This window comes from Sceloporus undulatus, chromosome 2 (assembly GCF_019175285.1).
Source record: "Sceloporus undulatus isolate JIND9_A2432 ecotype Alabama chromosome 2, SceUnd_v1.1, whole genome shotgun sequence".
Classification (NCBI taxonomy): domain Eukaryota; kingdom Metazoa; phylum Chordata; class Lepidosauria; order Squamata; family Phrynosomatidae; genus Sceloporus; species Sceloporus undulatus.
Window position 1 is genome coordinate 209,378,983 of NC_056523.1, and position 15,662 is coordinate 209,394,644.

The 15,662-nt window shown below is 40.1% G+C and overlaps 1 protein-coding gene across 1 annotated transcript; it reads right to left on the reverse strand.

The window, feature by feature from the left end:
• Positions 1-5,758: 5,758 nt before the first annotated feature.
• Positions 5,759-7,977, reverse strand: LOC121924197 (E3 ubiquitin-protein ligase Topors-like). The gene has a single exon (XM_042455393.1). The coding sequence runs from the start codon at positions 7,975-7,977 to the stop codon at positions 5,791-5,793; it is 2,187 nt and encodes a 728-aa protein (XP_042311327.1). The 3' UTR covers positions 5,759-5,790.
• Positions 7,978-15,662: the final 7,685 nt, after the last annotated feature.

Genomic DNA, 15,662 nt, shown 5'->3' on the forward strand with positions numbered 1-15,662 from the left:
TTGCACAGATTTCATTACATGTTCATATTCTGACTCCAAAAGAGACTTGATCAAAGAATGTCGGCTTGGCAAATGGTATGATGGCCTTAATAATTTCAGAGTTTTCTGCCAGTACACATTTTCAGTGATTGAAAATTGTGCTTCAGAAAAATATATTGCTCTTGCAAGAGCTTGATCAATTTTTTGCTGATTTTCAGGTGTCATCTTGTCTACAAATGAAGTTACTGCGTATTTTTTGGATGCAGTTGTTTTCAGTATTTGTTGTTCAATATTGAAGATGCTGCTTGTGGGACAACACTTTGTTATGGTGCTGATATTACAGATGAAGCAGGAAGAGGACTTCTTGAACAAGGACATTGAGGAAAGCTATGTGCACATCATCTTTATGGTCCTTTTCACTTAGATCCATGAAGGATTTTTTTTTTAAAAATAAAGTTTATTAAATATTAAAAACATACACTCTAAGTATAAAACCTTACATTCAATCATCTCATCTACATCAAATGTACTTTAAGTACAAGTTTCCACATGTATCTACAACAAGGATACAAAGGTAAAAATAGAGATATAAAGTAATGTATATAAATGCACCCAAATATATGCACTTATATGGGTGTACCTATACACCTATCATATATATTCGACTGCATATTTCCATATTTATACTAATAAGAATGAAGAAATATACCAAAGAAATAAAGTCAATTTTTAATGGTTGATAGGTATTTGTTAACTTTCTTCACTTATGACATTGCATTATTACATTATTTGCACCATCTTTCCTGTTTCCCTTTCCAATTTCCTTCTAATCTCTCCTATTCCACTCAACATTTTTTTCCCATCTACTTCTTCCCATCTCTATTTCCCCCATGAAGGATTTTTTAATATCTACAGGACACTTGTTACATACAAGGATGTGTTTTATCATCCTAGTAGCCACTGGAAATGCATATTTAATCAAACTATTTGCAAATCATATTTTTCTTCTGAGAAGAACTTGTAATGTGAAAATGCCTCCATATACTAGATGTTGATGTCACCATTTTTCTGAGGGGAATAGGAAAGAAAAATAATTTAGTGGGTAGCTTGCAAGAAAACACTAAGCTATGATTGGGGGTGGAGGAAGTAAAGAACCAGATTAGCAGTAATTTAATTATTATTTACCCGAAGGTTATAAACTAATATAGCGAATGAGCCATGGCCTCAGAGGGAGAGAAGGACAGGCCCAGCTCCATAAGATATAAGACATTTCCATGTCATCCCCCAGGATGTCACAACTATGAACAGATGAGACAATTTGGTCCTCCAAACTATCCATGTTCTGCCCATTAAATTAATGCAGATCACCATAAATATACCACACAGTGCTCACCAATCTTGGACCCTTCAGAATATCCACATTCAAGCATCTTGGTTATAATGAAATGTTTCTTCACCATCACAGGAACTTTATGCAACCACCTCAGAGAACAATCCACTGGGAATATCTTGCACAGCTCAATTTATTTCCCTGGTACTAGAGCTTCTCTCACTCTGTTCCATTTATATTACTGTTCCCCCCCCCCCCCATCTCAATAGCTTTGAAATGCAAAACGTGGAGCCTGGGACTTAACACTGTCTTATTCCAATACCGAGAACTGCTATATCTCAAAAGGTTTGGGAGAAATCATTAAAAAGGCTTTTAAGAGCTACGTTTGTATATACCTTCCAAAATGAATGGAGAAGTAGTTTGACTACTCATGAAGAACATTAAACAAAGCCGATCCCTTCTGTAAGCCAGTTGTTAATCCTTTGGCACCTCTGACGACAGCAAGTAAATCCTCTAATTTCCCAGTTGCTTTATTTAATTAGCCAATGTACCTTTGAGTTATTTTTGTTTTAACTATCCTAATCTGCAAACTGAAAAGATGGTGAAGATTTTATTTTAGGTTACTTATTTTCCTTAAATGCCTTTTTATTTTTCTAAGGCTCCAGTTGCAAGATCATATCCTGAATCTATCAAATTAGGATGCAGAATAAAGGCCATTTGCCTGGAAACTGCATTCCTTCCAGTACCACCATTTTATCCTTTCCAACTCTTCCAACCTAAACCCACTATCAAAGAATTAGGATCTGTTTTATGCAATGACATAGACCATACAGGTTTATATAACATAGAAGTAGCCTACATATATAAAATAGATTCCTTATACAGATGTCTCACTTTGATTTGGGGTCAGCAGAACGGAATTGTTCCTTGCTTGAAGGAGGCACCCAAACTCATCTCATGGCATGATCTGAGCATCCATAGTGACATAAAGACACAGATGACAGCACTGGCAATCCGATTACCAGAGTGACAGCAAAGGGGATCCCATGCACAACACATTTAGTAATAAACTTGTAAAGTGTATGCTGTAATTCCCAGTGTTTTAGGAAATTTGCAATTATCACAGGATGGACTTATTTGGAAGAAACAGCTAAGATAAGATGGGGACACTGCAGACCTGTGGATGGATTGTAGTCCCCACCATCTTTCACCTTGAGTACACTGCCCAGGGCTGATGGGACCTACAGTCCCACAGCACCTGGAGAGCCATGTGTTCTCTACCTCTAAAATACCAGAAGGATTTTCTGTGGTTGTCAGCCATATTCTGAATACTACAATAGCAAACAGTTGAAAGTAAAGTTCATTCACAGAGAATGCCAGTTCAGCTCGAAAATGTTTACATGTCAAATGGACTGCCACAAATAAGCATTTAATTTAAGATTAAAGTAACAGGTATTAAAAGTTAATTACAGCTGATGAAAAAAGTAAGTACTTTAGTCAGCAGAAGAACTGTAATGAATCCTGATCTCCTTAATGTTATCTCAGAATTACACAGGCAATAAAGCTGAGCATTTTATGATTAAAATTTGATAGGCTTAATGATAACACTCAGGAATAAACAGCCAATCGCTAATTCACATTATATGCATCATAAGCACTAGTTATCAAAATTCATAGAATTCTGTCCCCTTTGATGGACACAAAATCATGGCATGTTCTATTTTGGGATGGAAACAATTGACCAGAAACCATATAGTAACTAGTAGTGATATATATCTCAAATATTCTTCCTCTGAATATGGAGGTACTACTTAGTTTCATGGCTGCTAACCAGGAACATTAAATTATGTTTATTCTGATATTTTTGTTGTTGTCACCTCCCCTCAAGTCAACTCCAACTCATGGTGACCCTGTGGAGGAGACATCTCCAAACCCCCCAGGCCTCCAGTGTTCCACTTTGTTCTTTCAGATTCAGCCCCTGATCTCTCTAATTGAATCCATCCATCTAGCATGTGGTCTTCCTCTCTTTCTATATGCATAATAAGCACTAGTTATCCTAATTTCCTAGCACCATTGTCTTTTCTAATTATTTGTGCCTTCTCATGATCTGGCCAAAGTACGACAGCCTCAGTGTGATCATTTTTATATGGTGCAAAAACAAAAGTAAGTTGTTCAAGCTCATTTCAGAGAAGAAAGAGGCACTGAGGATCATAATGCAAACCTGTTTTGGAATATGGAACTTGACAAAGGACTTCAGAAGAAATTAAGACTGTGCTGTATAGATTATAGCAAAGACTTTGATTCTACATGGGGCTACCTTTGTACCAGGTTTGGAAGCTTCAGCTAGTTCAAAATGCTGCAGCCAGACTGGTCGCTGGAACTTCCAAGTCAGACCACATAACACCGGTATTAAAATTTTTACACTGTCTGCCAATTAGCTTCCAGGCTCAATACAAAGTGTTGGTTATTACCTATAAAGCCCTACATGGCTTGGGCCCGAGTTACTTGAGGGAGCGCCTCTCCCCATATAGTCCGCTCCACACTCTCAGAACATCAGGAAAGAATTTATTAGTACACCCTAAGGTGAGACTAGCAGCAACTCACCAGAGAGCATTTTCATCAACTGCACCAATGCACTGGAATAAACTTCCAGAAGAACTTCACATGATCCCCATGCTGGATGCCTTTAAAAAGGCTTTAAAGACTCACCTCTTCCGGTTAGCATTTCCTTCAGACTCTTCATAGAGTCTGTCTCCCCTGATACGAGGGGCTAATCACAATTGATAGATTCTTTGCTTGTTTATTGTTTCCTTGTTTTATTGATGTTGGATTTTATTGGTTTTTATTGATATATGCATTGAGACGATGTTTTTATGATGTGAATGTTTTAAATGATGCTGTAAACCGCTTTGATCATCTCGGAAGACCGGTATATAAATAAATCATATTATTATTATTATTATTATTATTATTATTATTATTATTATTATTATTATTATATAGATAATTAAAAAACCGTGGATTGCTCTTTTAAATATGGATGTGCCACAATATCTGATTGTCCTGATGCAATGGAAATCACTTGCCTTGTTTCAGTATTCATGAGGTTACTTTTAATTAATCTGGATGATTTTGTTTGATGCTATATGGTTCATTTGGTTTTTGCTTTGTTTTCGTAGTACATTTCCTGGTCATGCCCAGAATGGTGTAGATGATTTCAACCTATGATCATTTGAATAGATGAAAAGTCCAAACTGTAATGTTTACAACCATTAAAATTTGAGATCAGGTTTCCTTAAAAAGGACTAAAACCAGGAAATTTTCAAAAAACAACAGAAGTGTGATGATTGGTTCTGAATTGGTACTAAAACATCACAGGATGCCAACCTAAGTCTAAATATCTGGTTTGGTCAAAATCATTGTATCAATGTTCCTTCTAGAGAAAATATTGTATTATTCAGATGGTACTTGAAGGTATTGAGCTAGCAGGTCCAAAACCTTACTGTGATCTTTCTTTTGATCCCCTCAAAGAACACATTAACTCCCTGTACACACCAGCCTTAAAGTTCAGGTTGGGGGTGAAATCAGGGCGTAGTGTCTACAGGATGCACAATATGGCTCCACCCCCAGGGTGGTGTGATGCCATGCACCGCACCGCACTGCACACAGCATCAAGGCACTCCTGTGGCACTGCATCTGCATGACACAGTACTGAAGAAGTGGCATAAAGCTGCGCCACCATGGCTATTACACCCTGGAATGGCTGGATCAGGGCCATGGAGTGCGGTTGCTACAGCCTTGATCCTGCAAAAATAAAGTCGCCTGCCTTAGGGGCTGTCTGCACAGATCAGAAGTTTGGTGACTCTGGCTGCCTTTGCACTACAGAAATAATCCACTAACTGTCATGGCTCAATGATATGGAATTCTGGGAATTGCAGTTTTGTGAAACATTTAACTTTCTCTGTCAGAGAGTTCTGATAATACAACAAACTACAATTCCCATGATTCCATAGCATAGCACTGAGCCATGGCAGTTAAAAGTGGTGTTCACCTGGATTATTTCTGCAATGTGGATGCAGCCTGTGATAAATCATGTGAGTGTTTACAACACATTAAATAGAGAGGCAAACACTGTTATAACAATATAGATTTGCTCCCCCCCCAAAAAAAAAAAATAGGAAAGAGGTTTTCTCAGAAACTAAAATACATTCAGATACATATATAAGATTGCAATTTTATTCTTAAGACTCAAAAGGCAAGTCACACTTGCAGAAAAATAATGCATCACTTTCATGTTTGACTTTTGACTTCTCTCAGTGGCCTATCTTTTTGTGAGACTCCTGTCTTGTATTGTTTCACTTCTTTGTTCTTATTTATGTTGCTTTCATGGCTTTTTCTTCACCCCCACACCCCCACACACACACCCCACACACATACACATATCCCGATTTTCATTTTCACTGAGATAGGCAACAGTAGCTTCAGCTGTTCATATAATCCTGGAAATATTGTTTCCCTCCCCTTGAATGTTCTGTCTCCACCTGGTGTGACTTATGTCTCCTTTTCTTGTCATAGGGCCTTCTATCTTGTCCTAGGTCAGCAAACCTGCCTCTGGATCTTCCCATACTTCTGCGCCTTTCCGAAGTTGAACAATGGTGCCAGCTTTTAGAAAGGTTTGCTTGCTTGATCAAGATGTTATTTTCTGGGAAGCAATATGATCTCGCCCTAGAGTTAGTCAACAGACTTGGGCTGTCAAATCTAGTTGGCTCGCCCTTACTGCACACTGGTACTTCATATCTATATCTTTCACAATCTTGTCTGTAGTAAAGTTGACTCCAGTTTGGTTCACTGGAAACTCTGTTTGGAAAATATTCATGGTCTTTGCTTCTTGGTTTCCTAAAATGATGAAGGTTCTGAGACTTTGACTTATTTACGTCTCCAGCTGTAATGCTTTCACTCCTTAAAGGCGGGGTGGTCCTGTGGGATAAGCTCCCATCACTAGCCTTGGAGTTTCTTTGCTCTTTCCTACATCTTCTCTCTCTTGAAAAGTGCATGCTGTGCCTCTCTTCATGGGGATGCCTTGCTCTGCTTCTTCCTCTGGGTCTTTCTCTTGTAGTAATATAGTCTTCTTCAAAAGTGCATTCCATACCCCTGGATCTGCCTTTTTGACGGGCACCCTTTCTGCTAGGAGAGAATGTCACTGACTTTTCTAAAGAGCTTCTCAGGTGTCTTGTGGGGAAATTAGGTGATTGTCTTTGTGTTGTTTCTTCTATTATGGAGTTTTCCATGGTTTTGATATCACAGGTATTGCTGTGGTTGAAACTAAAGGCATTATAATAGCCACATCCTATTATACTTGAGGAATTCTTACAGGCATCAGGAGTCTTTGAGTTCTGAGTCTGAACAGGATGCCATTGTCCAGTGTCCTCATTTTCTTCCATACATCCAAATATCTGAGAGTCAAGAAGTGACCCAACTTGTTGTGTTTTTTTATCTGGTTGTAACATAAGCAGCTTATTCTTAATAAAGTCATCTGTTCTATGGATCTCATTTTCAGTGTCACTGTTGGACAAGTCCTCCAAATCAATTTCTTTATTGTTGGATTTGTTTGTACTGTCTGCTTTAGTAATCATGGTTGGCAGATTCCTCTCTGGAGTAGAGCACAGACATTCCTGGGTTCTATGGTCTGCATTACTGTTGGTGTTAGGTGCCTGTTTGTTATGAGATGTATGGGAATGCTCATCATCTGAAGATGCTGATGAGATTAAAGAATCTGACTCCCCCCTTGTTAGAGTAGGGCATTCATATGAGGCATGCCAGTCATATTTCTTCATATTATATGGAGACCGCACAAAATTGATGAATTCATGCAAGAAGTGAGATGTGAATTGATGCAAGTGAGGTCGTAACAGAGCTTCAAACTCTTTGCTCCGTACATCATGCTGGGTCATGCTGTTGAGAATGAAGTTCTGTAAGGTATGAATTAATGACCTCTGGTTGCCACACAACACCTTTAATTCACGCTTCAGCCATGGGCTTAATCTGTCAACGCAACTTGAATTTCTGCTGAAATATTTTTGGTTGAAATCTGGGTTTTGAGCATTTCTGACCAGAATCCCAGCACGGTATAGAGCTCTCCTAAACAGAATCACCGCTTGGGCTTTAAATTTCCCAAGGCTTATCACATCTGTGTTAGTGGATCTCTTTGATACTGCAAACTGTCTCATGAGCTGATAAATATCTTTCTCTATTTGACTTAGTCCTCCATTAATTTGATTGTGCACTATGCCATTGTCAGGAGGTGATGTAGGTCTCTGAGAATTAGCTGATGAGAGACCTTTCCTGCTTTCAGAATAAACAAAGGGAGTGTCATTCAGAGGCAGAATATCCTTATTCAATGCCCCTTTTGGGGTTACCCTATGGAAGAAAGAATGGAAATGCTGCTTACACAGAGGACATGTGACTTTTTTTCTGGACCACTTCTGTACACACTCAAAGCAGAATCTGTGACTGCAAGGATTCAAATAAGTTATGTCTTGGATTCTTTCTAAGCAAAGGGCACATGTTGGATTTTTTGTCATATCCAGTGGCATTATATTGGCTAAAGAACGTCCATGTGTGGATCTCAAACCAACACGTGGTTTAAATCTTTTATGTGGAGGTCTCATGATCTGAAAGAAAGCACAGGGGGGGAATGGTTTAGAGGTGAAACAGACCAACCAACAAAGATGGCTTCAAGCTGGCTTGGAGGCATGGCGTGCAGACGATGCATGCCCCCAAGACACCCAAAAGCCATATTCATGCTGCCTGGCTGCCCAGATGTAGGCACTTGGTGGCGCACTGTTTACACGCCACACACCACAGGAGCACCGTAAAGCTGCAGCAGAGCAGGAAAAGCTGGCTTTTTATTGGCTCAAAAAGGAGCGGCAATTGCTACTTCTTTTTGGGCTGGCAAAAAGGCAGATTGGGGCCATGGTGTGCAGTTGCCACATCTGGCTTTCTCAGGGGTGGCTCAAAACCTCCCATTTATGGCAGTCCCTTCTGCCCCCCCCCCCCCCCCCCCCCGTCAGCATAAAACTACATTTTCCTTGTACTACTACAGCAGCATGATAGTTCCATCAGACATTTGCAGTGTAGAAGGGGGAAAATGTAGAATATGTGACTGATAAACTGTGTATTTTAATTAGTGGTTCTGTAATTTATGTAGGTGCTCACACTGATATATAGTCTGAGCTAGAAGAGGACCTGCCCAGACTGACCCTGGCTATTTTGTTGATTGAGGCAGGGAAGAAATGGTATCCCCTTGATTACTCATGTCAAAGGACAGAATACTTAAATCCAGCCAAGTTATTTCACCAAAGATCAGAAAATCCCACAAATAATCATTTTTAAAAAATAAAAATAAAATAACTATTTTACTTTTTTGATGCCTGCCAAGGAAGTTACCGCATTTTACCAAATAACAGGGTTGGCTCTGGAAACTATAAACAAACCTTAGTCTTTATCATATGGCTCTATACGCCAGTTCAACACACAGTACCCTTAGAAATTCCTTTTCCTTTTTTAAAAGTGACTGTTCCAACAATTGGCTTTTCAAGGTAAAGGGTTGTTTAGAGTTCCTGCCAAAGCATTTTCTCTCCAAATAGATGGCAAGTTGGATTTCATTGTTTTAAAACATGTTCTTTAAAGGTATTTGAAGTCTGCAAATCATGACATTCCTAATACAGTGCTATTAATATTAATTGAAATGAAATTTTCCATCAGATCAGTGCATCTTTTTTCCTGCATTATGTAGAACCACTGAAATCAATCCAAATTATTTTCCACAGGCTTACTGTGTTGTTGCTGTGTGCCTTCAAGTCCTTTCTAACTTATGGCAACCCTAAGGCCCCTATCATGTGGATTTTTTTGCAAGTTTTGTTCAGAGGAGGTTTGCCATTGCCTTCCCCTGAGGCTGAGAGCATGTGACTTGCCAAAGGTCACCCAGTGGGTTTCGTGTCTGAGCTGGGAATCAAACCCTGATTTCCAGGGTCATAGTCCAACACTGAAACCAATACTGATGGGCAAAATCCAATGGCAGACTTTTGTTGGTAGAGTTGTAGGAATGGTTGGGAGACAACCCCCTCTTCCCACTGTAGTCCACTGTGCAGCCCCAAAGCCTTTTATGGAGAGCCAGAGCTAAGATAATTTTTCAGACTACTCAGAAGGCTTCAGGAGAGAAGAGAAGGAAATTCCAAATGTTTTTCAAGTGGAATATAATATTCATAATATTTTTCAAAACTTTTTCAGAACTTTTTTTTGGGGGGAGGGAGAAGACTTTTTCAAAATGAAATGTTACTCTTCATTAAGAAAATTCAATTTTAAAACTGGATCCAGTAGTACTTCTTTTTTATATATACATATATATATATATATATATAAATCACCTCTGCTAATACTAATTGGTATGGTCCACGTATTTATCTTTTCCTCTCTTGTAGTTGCTCTTTGAAATTTTGTTGCATGACCATGGTTTTCAGTTCATCTGGACCTTAAAAGACATCCGTTTAAGATTATTCCTCATTCAAGCATTCAACAAGGCTATATGCATTTGTTTTTGATTTTTAGAAACCTGATCATTTTAATTCTCAAGCCTGGGGAAAATGTTATCTCATCTGAGATGGAAAGTATATGATACATATTCTTAAAATCAGATTTATTAGGAAGTAAAAAACAGGACATGTAATAAAAATTACTTCCAAGTAGTGTTTAGTACCTTGTCCAAAGTATGGTACAGAAAAGAAGATATTCTTGATGGAACGTTATGTATGTTAAATTACTAAATTGGCATCCATGGGTGAGCCATCTGCTGCCCTATCTGCCTCATAGGGTTATTGTGACAATAAACGTGGTGGGGAGAGTCACTGTGTGGCTACACAGTAGACAGCTTCAGATGCACTGGATGAAAGGCAGCATATATGTGTAAACAAAAATAACATCACCAAAATATTCCTCAGTTTACTAAGGACTTGCACATTGAAAAAATTACAGCTCCATGTCACATTTCCTCTTCCTTTTGGTACTGTCTAGTTCTACGCACTTCATGTTCTGATATCATTAAATCAAGTATTTTCTAACCTACTCCACGTTCTTGGTTGTCACTGGTAAAGAAAGAATATATTCAAATGAAATCAAGACACACTCCTTTTTTATCTATTTCTTTGTTAACCTGATGAATCACATCCTCTACCTACCATAATGAGTAAAATGTAATGCAAATTTTGTGTTTCCCATGGCCATTAATATTCATTTTGTACTAGATGGGTGTGTAGGTGATAACATCACTCAGGTACCTAGTACTTATTTTAAATAAAGGGCAAATTAAATTTTAAGCAGTAAAATCTAGCCATCATCCACAAATTGAGAAGCCAAAGTTGTCTTATTGCCAATATTATTTCAATTACGCACACAGAAACTAATTTCATTTTCTCTCAACCACCCAGTGAAAGCTCACTTATGCTTACCTCTTCCAAGCTATCATTCTGAATAAGGTTGTGCATTTCAGTTAATAGTTCTCTTTGCCATAGAAACAGAGATGGGTAAATAGAACCTGATGTGTCTTCTAGCTGTGACCTCACTATACAGAAAAGCAAAATGGGTGCTCATTTTCTTTTGCATAATCTGTTTTCCCCATTCCATGCAACCATTTACTTCCTATGTAGAAACTTTTGCCAATACTACAGTCAGCCCTTCATATCCATGGATTTCTTATCCATGGATTCAACCATCCATGGTTTGAAAATATTTAAACATATATGTAAATTCCAAAAAGCAAACCTTTTGCCATTTTATATAAGGTTTGCCATTTTACTGTCCCATTGTACATAATAGCACTTCAGCATCCATGGATTTTGATATCTTGGGGGGGGGGGTCTTGGAACCAAACTCCAGCAGATACCAAGGCCCAACTTTATATTATTGTTTGCTGTTGTGTGCCTTCAGGTAATTTCCGAATTATGGAGACCTTAAGGCAAACTTACCATGGGGTTTACTTGGCAAGATTTATTCAGAGGGGATTTGTCATTGCCTTCTTCAGAGGCTGAGAAAATGTGACTTGCCCAAAGACACTCAGTTGGTTTCCATGACTAGTAAAACTCTAATCTCCAGGATCCTAGTCCAACATCCAAACCATTACACCATGCTGGTGCATGCTATAATGTTAACATGCCCTATACTCCTCTCTCTAGAACATGGGGTTTCATATTTTCATATTTTGATATCTAGAGTCAGGCTTGTTTTTAAGAGGTCATAATGACCTTCAGACCACTAGGAAATTTCACATGGAAAAGCATGGTGGCCTGAAGACATGCAGAAGACCTACATAGCATTAAATAAAGGTAAAATGGGCATGCTGATCACTCCATCCTCCCCCAGGCCTTCTGTATATACTGTTGCAATAGGGACTGATTGCAACAGAATATACACAAAGCAGTTAAGGCTTATCTCCTGTTCAGACATGATCAGAGGATGAGGTTTTTCTGGCCTGTCTTTACAAGTGCTGGGAGCTAGGAGGCAGGTTGAGGCCTCTTTGTAGCAGCTCTCCTTCTTTTTCCAGGTGGTGATTGTTGCAGATTCCATATCCATCAGCTGGTCAGGGGCGGTTTTTGCTTGGTTTTGATACCTATGCTGGGTTGAGTGCCGGATTTTCTACATCATGTTTTAGTTATGCAACTTGGGGTAATGATTTGGGGGTTACTGAAAGGCAAGGCCTGATTCTTCAGGACCTACATGATATGAGGCGTATCCATGAGAGATGGCCTTTGGTTTGGTTTGATCTGCCATGTTACCCCAGCAGATTTGGAGTGTGGCAGTGATCCATGTGCTGAATAGATCCTGGAGGTGGGCTATCACCAAGATCCAGAAGGCAGAGAGGGAGAACATGGTTTTTTCCCTGCCGCCTGCTGATATTGTGCTGTAACGGTGTGATGTACATCTCTCCAAGGGAGGGAATGAGATCTTTCTTGAGACCTGCAGCTGGAAGTCAAGGCTTGTTCAGCTGATCTGGTGGGGGATATGGGGCTAAGCAGACACTTGCCCTGTATCTGTGGCATATGTTGGAGGAGATAGAACTTCACTGCTCTTGGGTGAAGGTGAAGTCTCTGGAACTGCCTTTTAGGTCTTGTGACTAAACAGGTGGAGAAAGAGACTTGCCTTGGGACTGGTCTAAAATATAAACCCTCACTTAAGTCTTGTTAGTTAGGTGAGGGAATCTTGGGTTGGCATTCTGGATGCAGACCAGCCAGAGAGCAACCCAGTTCTGGATTGCCCTCAGAGCTCAGGTGTTTTCACCCAGGGGAAGCTGGGAAGGTAGTCCGAGGCCTTGTTCCCACTGCATTTAAATAGGGATCAGGATCTGGGCTAAAGGTGCATAGTTCCCACTGAATCTGTTTTTAGAAATCCATTCAGAAAGAGGGGGGCAAGCTTTCTCCCCTTTTTGCCCATTTAACCCGCGTCAAAAAGACGCTGGGTTTTTGCAGTGTTTTTTGAGCTGAATTGATTTATTTTCAAATAAATCAATTCAGCCCAAGTGGGAAACAGGTGGATTTGAATCGGATTCAAATCCACCCTGGTTCCCACTGGCAGCCCGGCCTGGCCCTGCTCGTCACTGGCCTCTCTTGGCCCCATAATCCCTGGTCCACCCTCCTTATTGGCTTCTTTGGCCACTGACTGGTTTCCCTGTGACTTTTAAAAAATTTCCACAAACAGGGAGGCCAGAAGAAGGTCACAGAGAAGCTGGAAGCCTTGCAAACTCTTTCCCACCTTTCCTCCAGCTTCTCTGCGACCTCCTTCCGGCCTCCCCAGCCCCAGGAAATTTTTTTAAAAGGTGCAGGGAAGCTGGTCAGTGGCCAAAGAAGCCAGTAAGGAGGCTGGGGGAGGATTTGGGGGCCAGGAGAGGCCAGAGACTGGCTGGGCTAAGCTGTCTCCCACCATTTGCCGATTCCTGAACCGATTCCTGAAACTAGCGCAAACATAATGGGAAATACATTTTTTCAGAACCGGTTTCAGGAATTGGTTCAGGAAAAAGATTTTCCAGTAAGTGGGAATGGGCCATGAGAGTGGACCACCTGCTCCAGTTGCTCCCACACTAGGTCACTCCCCTAGTTGCTTGCATATCTTGAAGAAATATGTTAAATAGGTGGGTTAAATAAAGTTGCCCATTTATAACCCAGTTCTCTGTGTCTAGTCTTGTTATTTCCTGGGTTGGTCAGCAAAGACCATATTTTCTTCTCCCCCTGGGCTGTGTCCCTATTCACTCCATCCTATCTAACCATCCAGGGTTGTCTCAAATCCAATCAATGTTTTGTCATGCCAAACTTCAAACCATCAGTCATTCTGGAATCCAATTGTCAGTTCAGTGGAAAGACCATCAAGTCTTTTTTACACCATTTGGGAATGTGAAGTACTCCTTGAGGTACAAAACAGGGTAAAAATCACTGCCCCACACATGCCCTCTTCACTACTACAGACCAAGGCTCTGTCCCACAAGCCAGAGCTTTGCTCTCTGTATGTCTCTGTATAGTACTATATACACACACCTATCCAGTGACAGTTTTCTTTAGTGATGGCTTTAGAGTTAGCATGATGCATGTTACAAGCAGAAATGACAATAATGTTTAGTAAAGTGGGAGGCAGTAAGAAAGGAGGAAGGCCACTGGCTAGACTCAGTCAAGAAAGCCACAGCACCAAGTTTGCAGAATCTGAGAAGGGAAGTTGATGGCAGGGTATCCTGGAATCTCTTATTCATATCTGACTTGATAACAACTAACAACAATAGAGTTACAAACAACACATTGCAATTAATTTTTGAAGAAAGATGGCTCTGGAACAAACACATTACAAGCGATAACCCTGGCCAAGATGCAATACATTTTTAAGGTAGCGTACTCTGGACCCCACAGCAATGTGACCAATTGCACAATGAATATTATAGCTTGAGGTCATCCCTTGCATAACCCAGTCAAAAAAGAAAGAAAGAAAGAAAGAAAATGAGAGGAAGAGAGGGGGGGTGTCTGTGCTTGCTGAACAATTGGCTGCATTGCAGTCAACACACAGCCTCTGTGAAAATGCTTGCATACTTTTTTTCCCCACTCGTATAGTGCCCCAGCTGGAAATCAGCCATTACATTTAGGACATAACTGTAAGCACTGTTTAAGACTAATAGATAATAGACTGCCTCAGAAGGAGGTAAAGTCTCCTTTTTAGAGAACGCCAAACAAAGTTAGGATGGCCATCTTTGAGGAGTGCACTGGTTGTGCATGGCTAGGGGCTTGTGTGGGGTGCAATTTTAGTTTCCCAGGGTGTTAAACCTTTTAAAGGGAAACAAAAATATGCAAGTTTGAAACTTAAACTTGTTAGAGTTCAGCATTCATCTGCAGAACAACGAAAGTGTGGGTCAGGCTATTATTTTAAATCAGAAGAAATTGACAGCACACCAACACAGGAAGCCAAGCTGATCATTAGAGACTGGAATGCAAAAGCTGGAAGCAAAGAAGAATCAAAAACAGTAGGCAGATTTGGATTAGGTAAAAGAAATGAAGCAAGTGAGCATCTGATAGATTTTTATGAAGCCAACATCTTATTCATTGCAAACACATTTTTCAGACAACCAGAAAGAAGGGTATAGACATGGGCATCATCAGATGATCAACACAAAAATCAAATAGATTATATAGTTGGAAGAAAAAGATGGCAGAATATAATGGTGGCCAGGTTAAGCCATTAATAACAAAGACTGCAAATGATGGCTGAAAGTTCTTTCAGTTGATGGCTAAAAATGCTTTTCAGTCTGCTGCAGTGTGAAAGTGATTTGCATGATCCCTCTCTCTTGTGCTTCCCTGCTGGGTCAAGTGTGGGTCTGTGATTGGGTGGGAAGGATGGGACAGGGGGGGATAATGACGTCCCGCCCCTCATGTGATAATCTCCTCAATCTGTGTCCACACTGCAGAAATAATGCAGTTTGACACCATCTTAATTGCCATGACAATGGTACTGAATTCTGGAATTTGTAGCTTTGCGAAATATTTAACATCTCTGCCATTGAACTCTGGTGCCACAACAAAATTCCCAGAATTCTACAGTACTGACTCATGGCACTTAATGTGGTATACAACTGGATTATTTCTGCAATGTGGATGCAGCCATAACTTCAAGATTATCTCAGGATAATGAGAGTTGATGCCAGCGCCACTTTATCTCCAGGGCCTTTCTCATCATCTGATACTCGCTTGACCTCTGTTAAGTAGTGGTCCTGCACATGGTTTCAGGTGCTGGCATTTCTTTCACATCAGTAGGATTTAAACAGTCTAGCCATGAG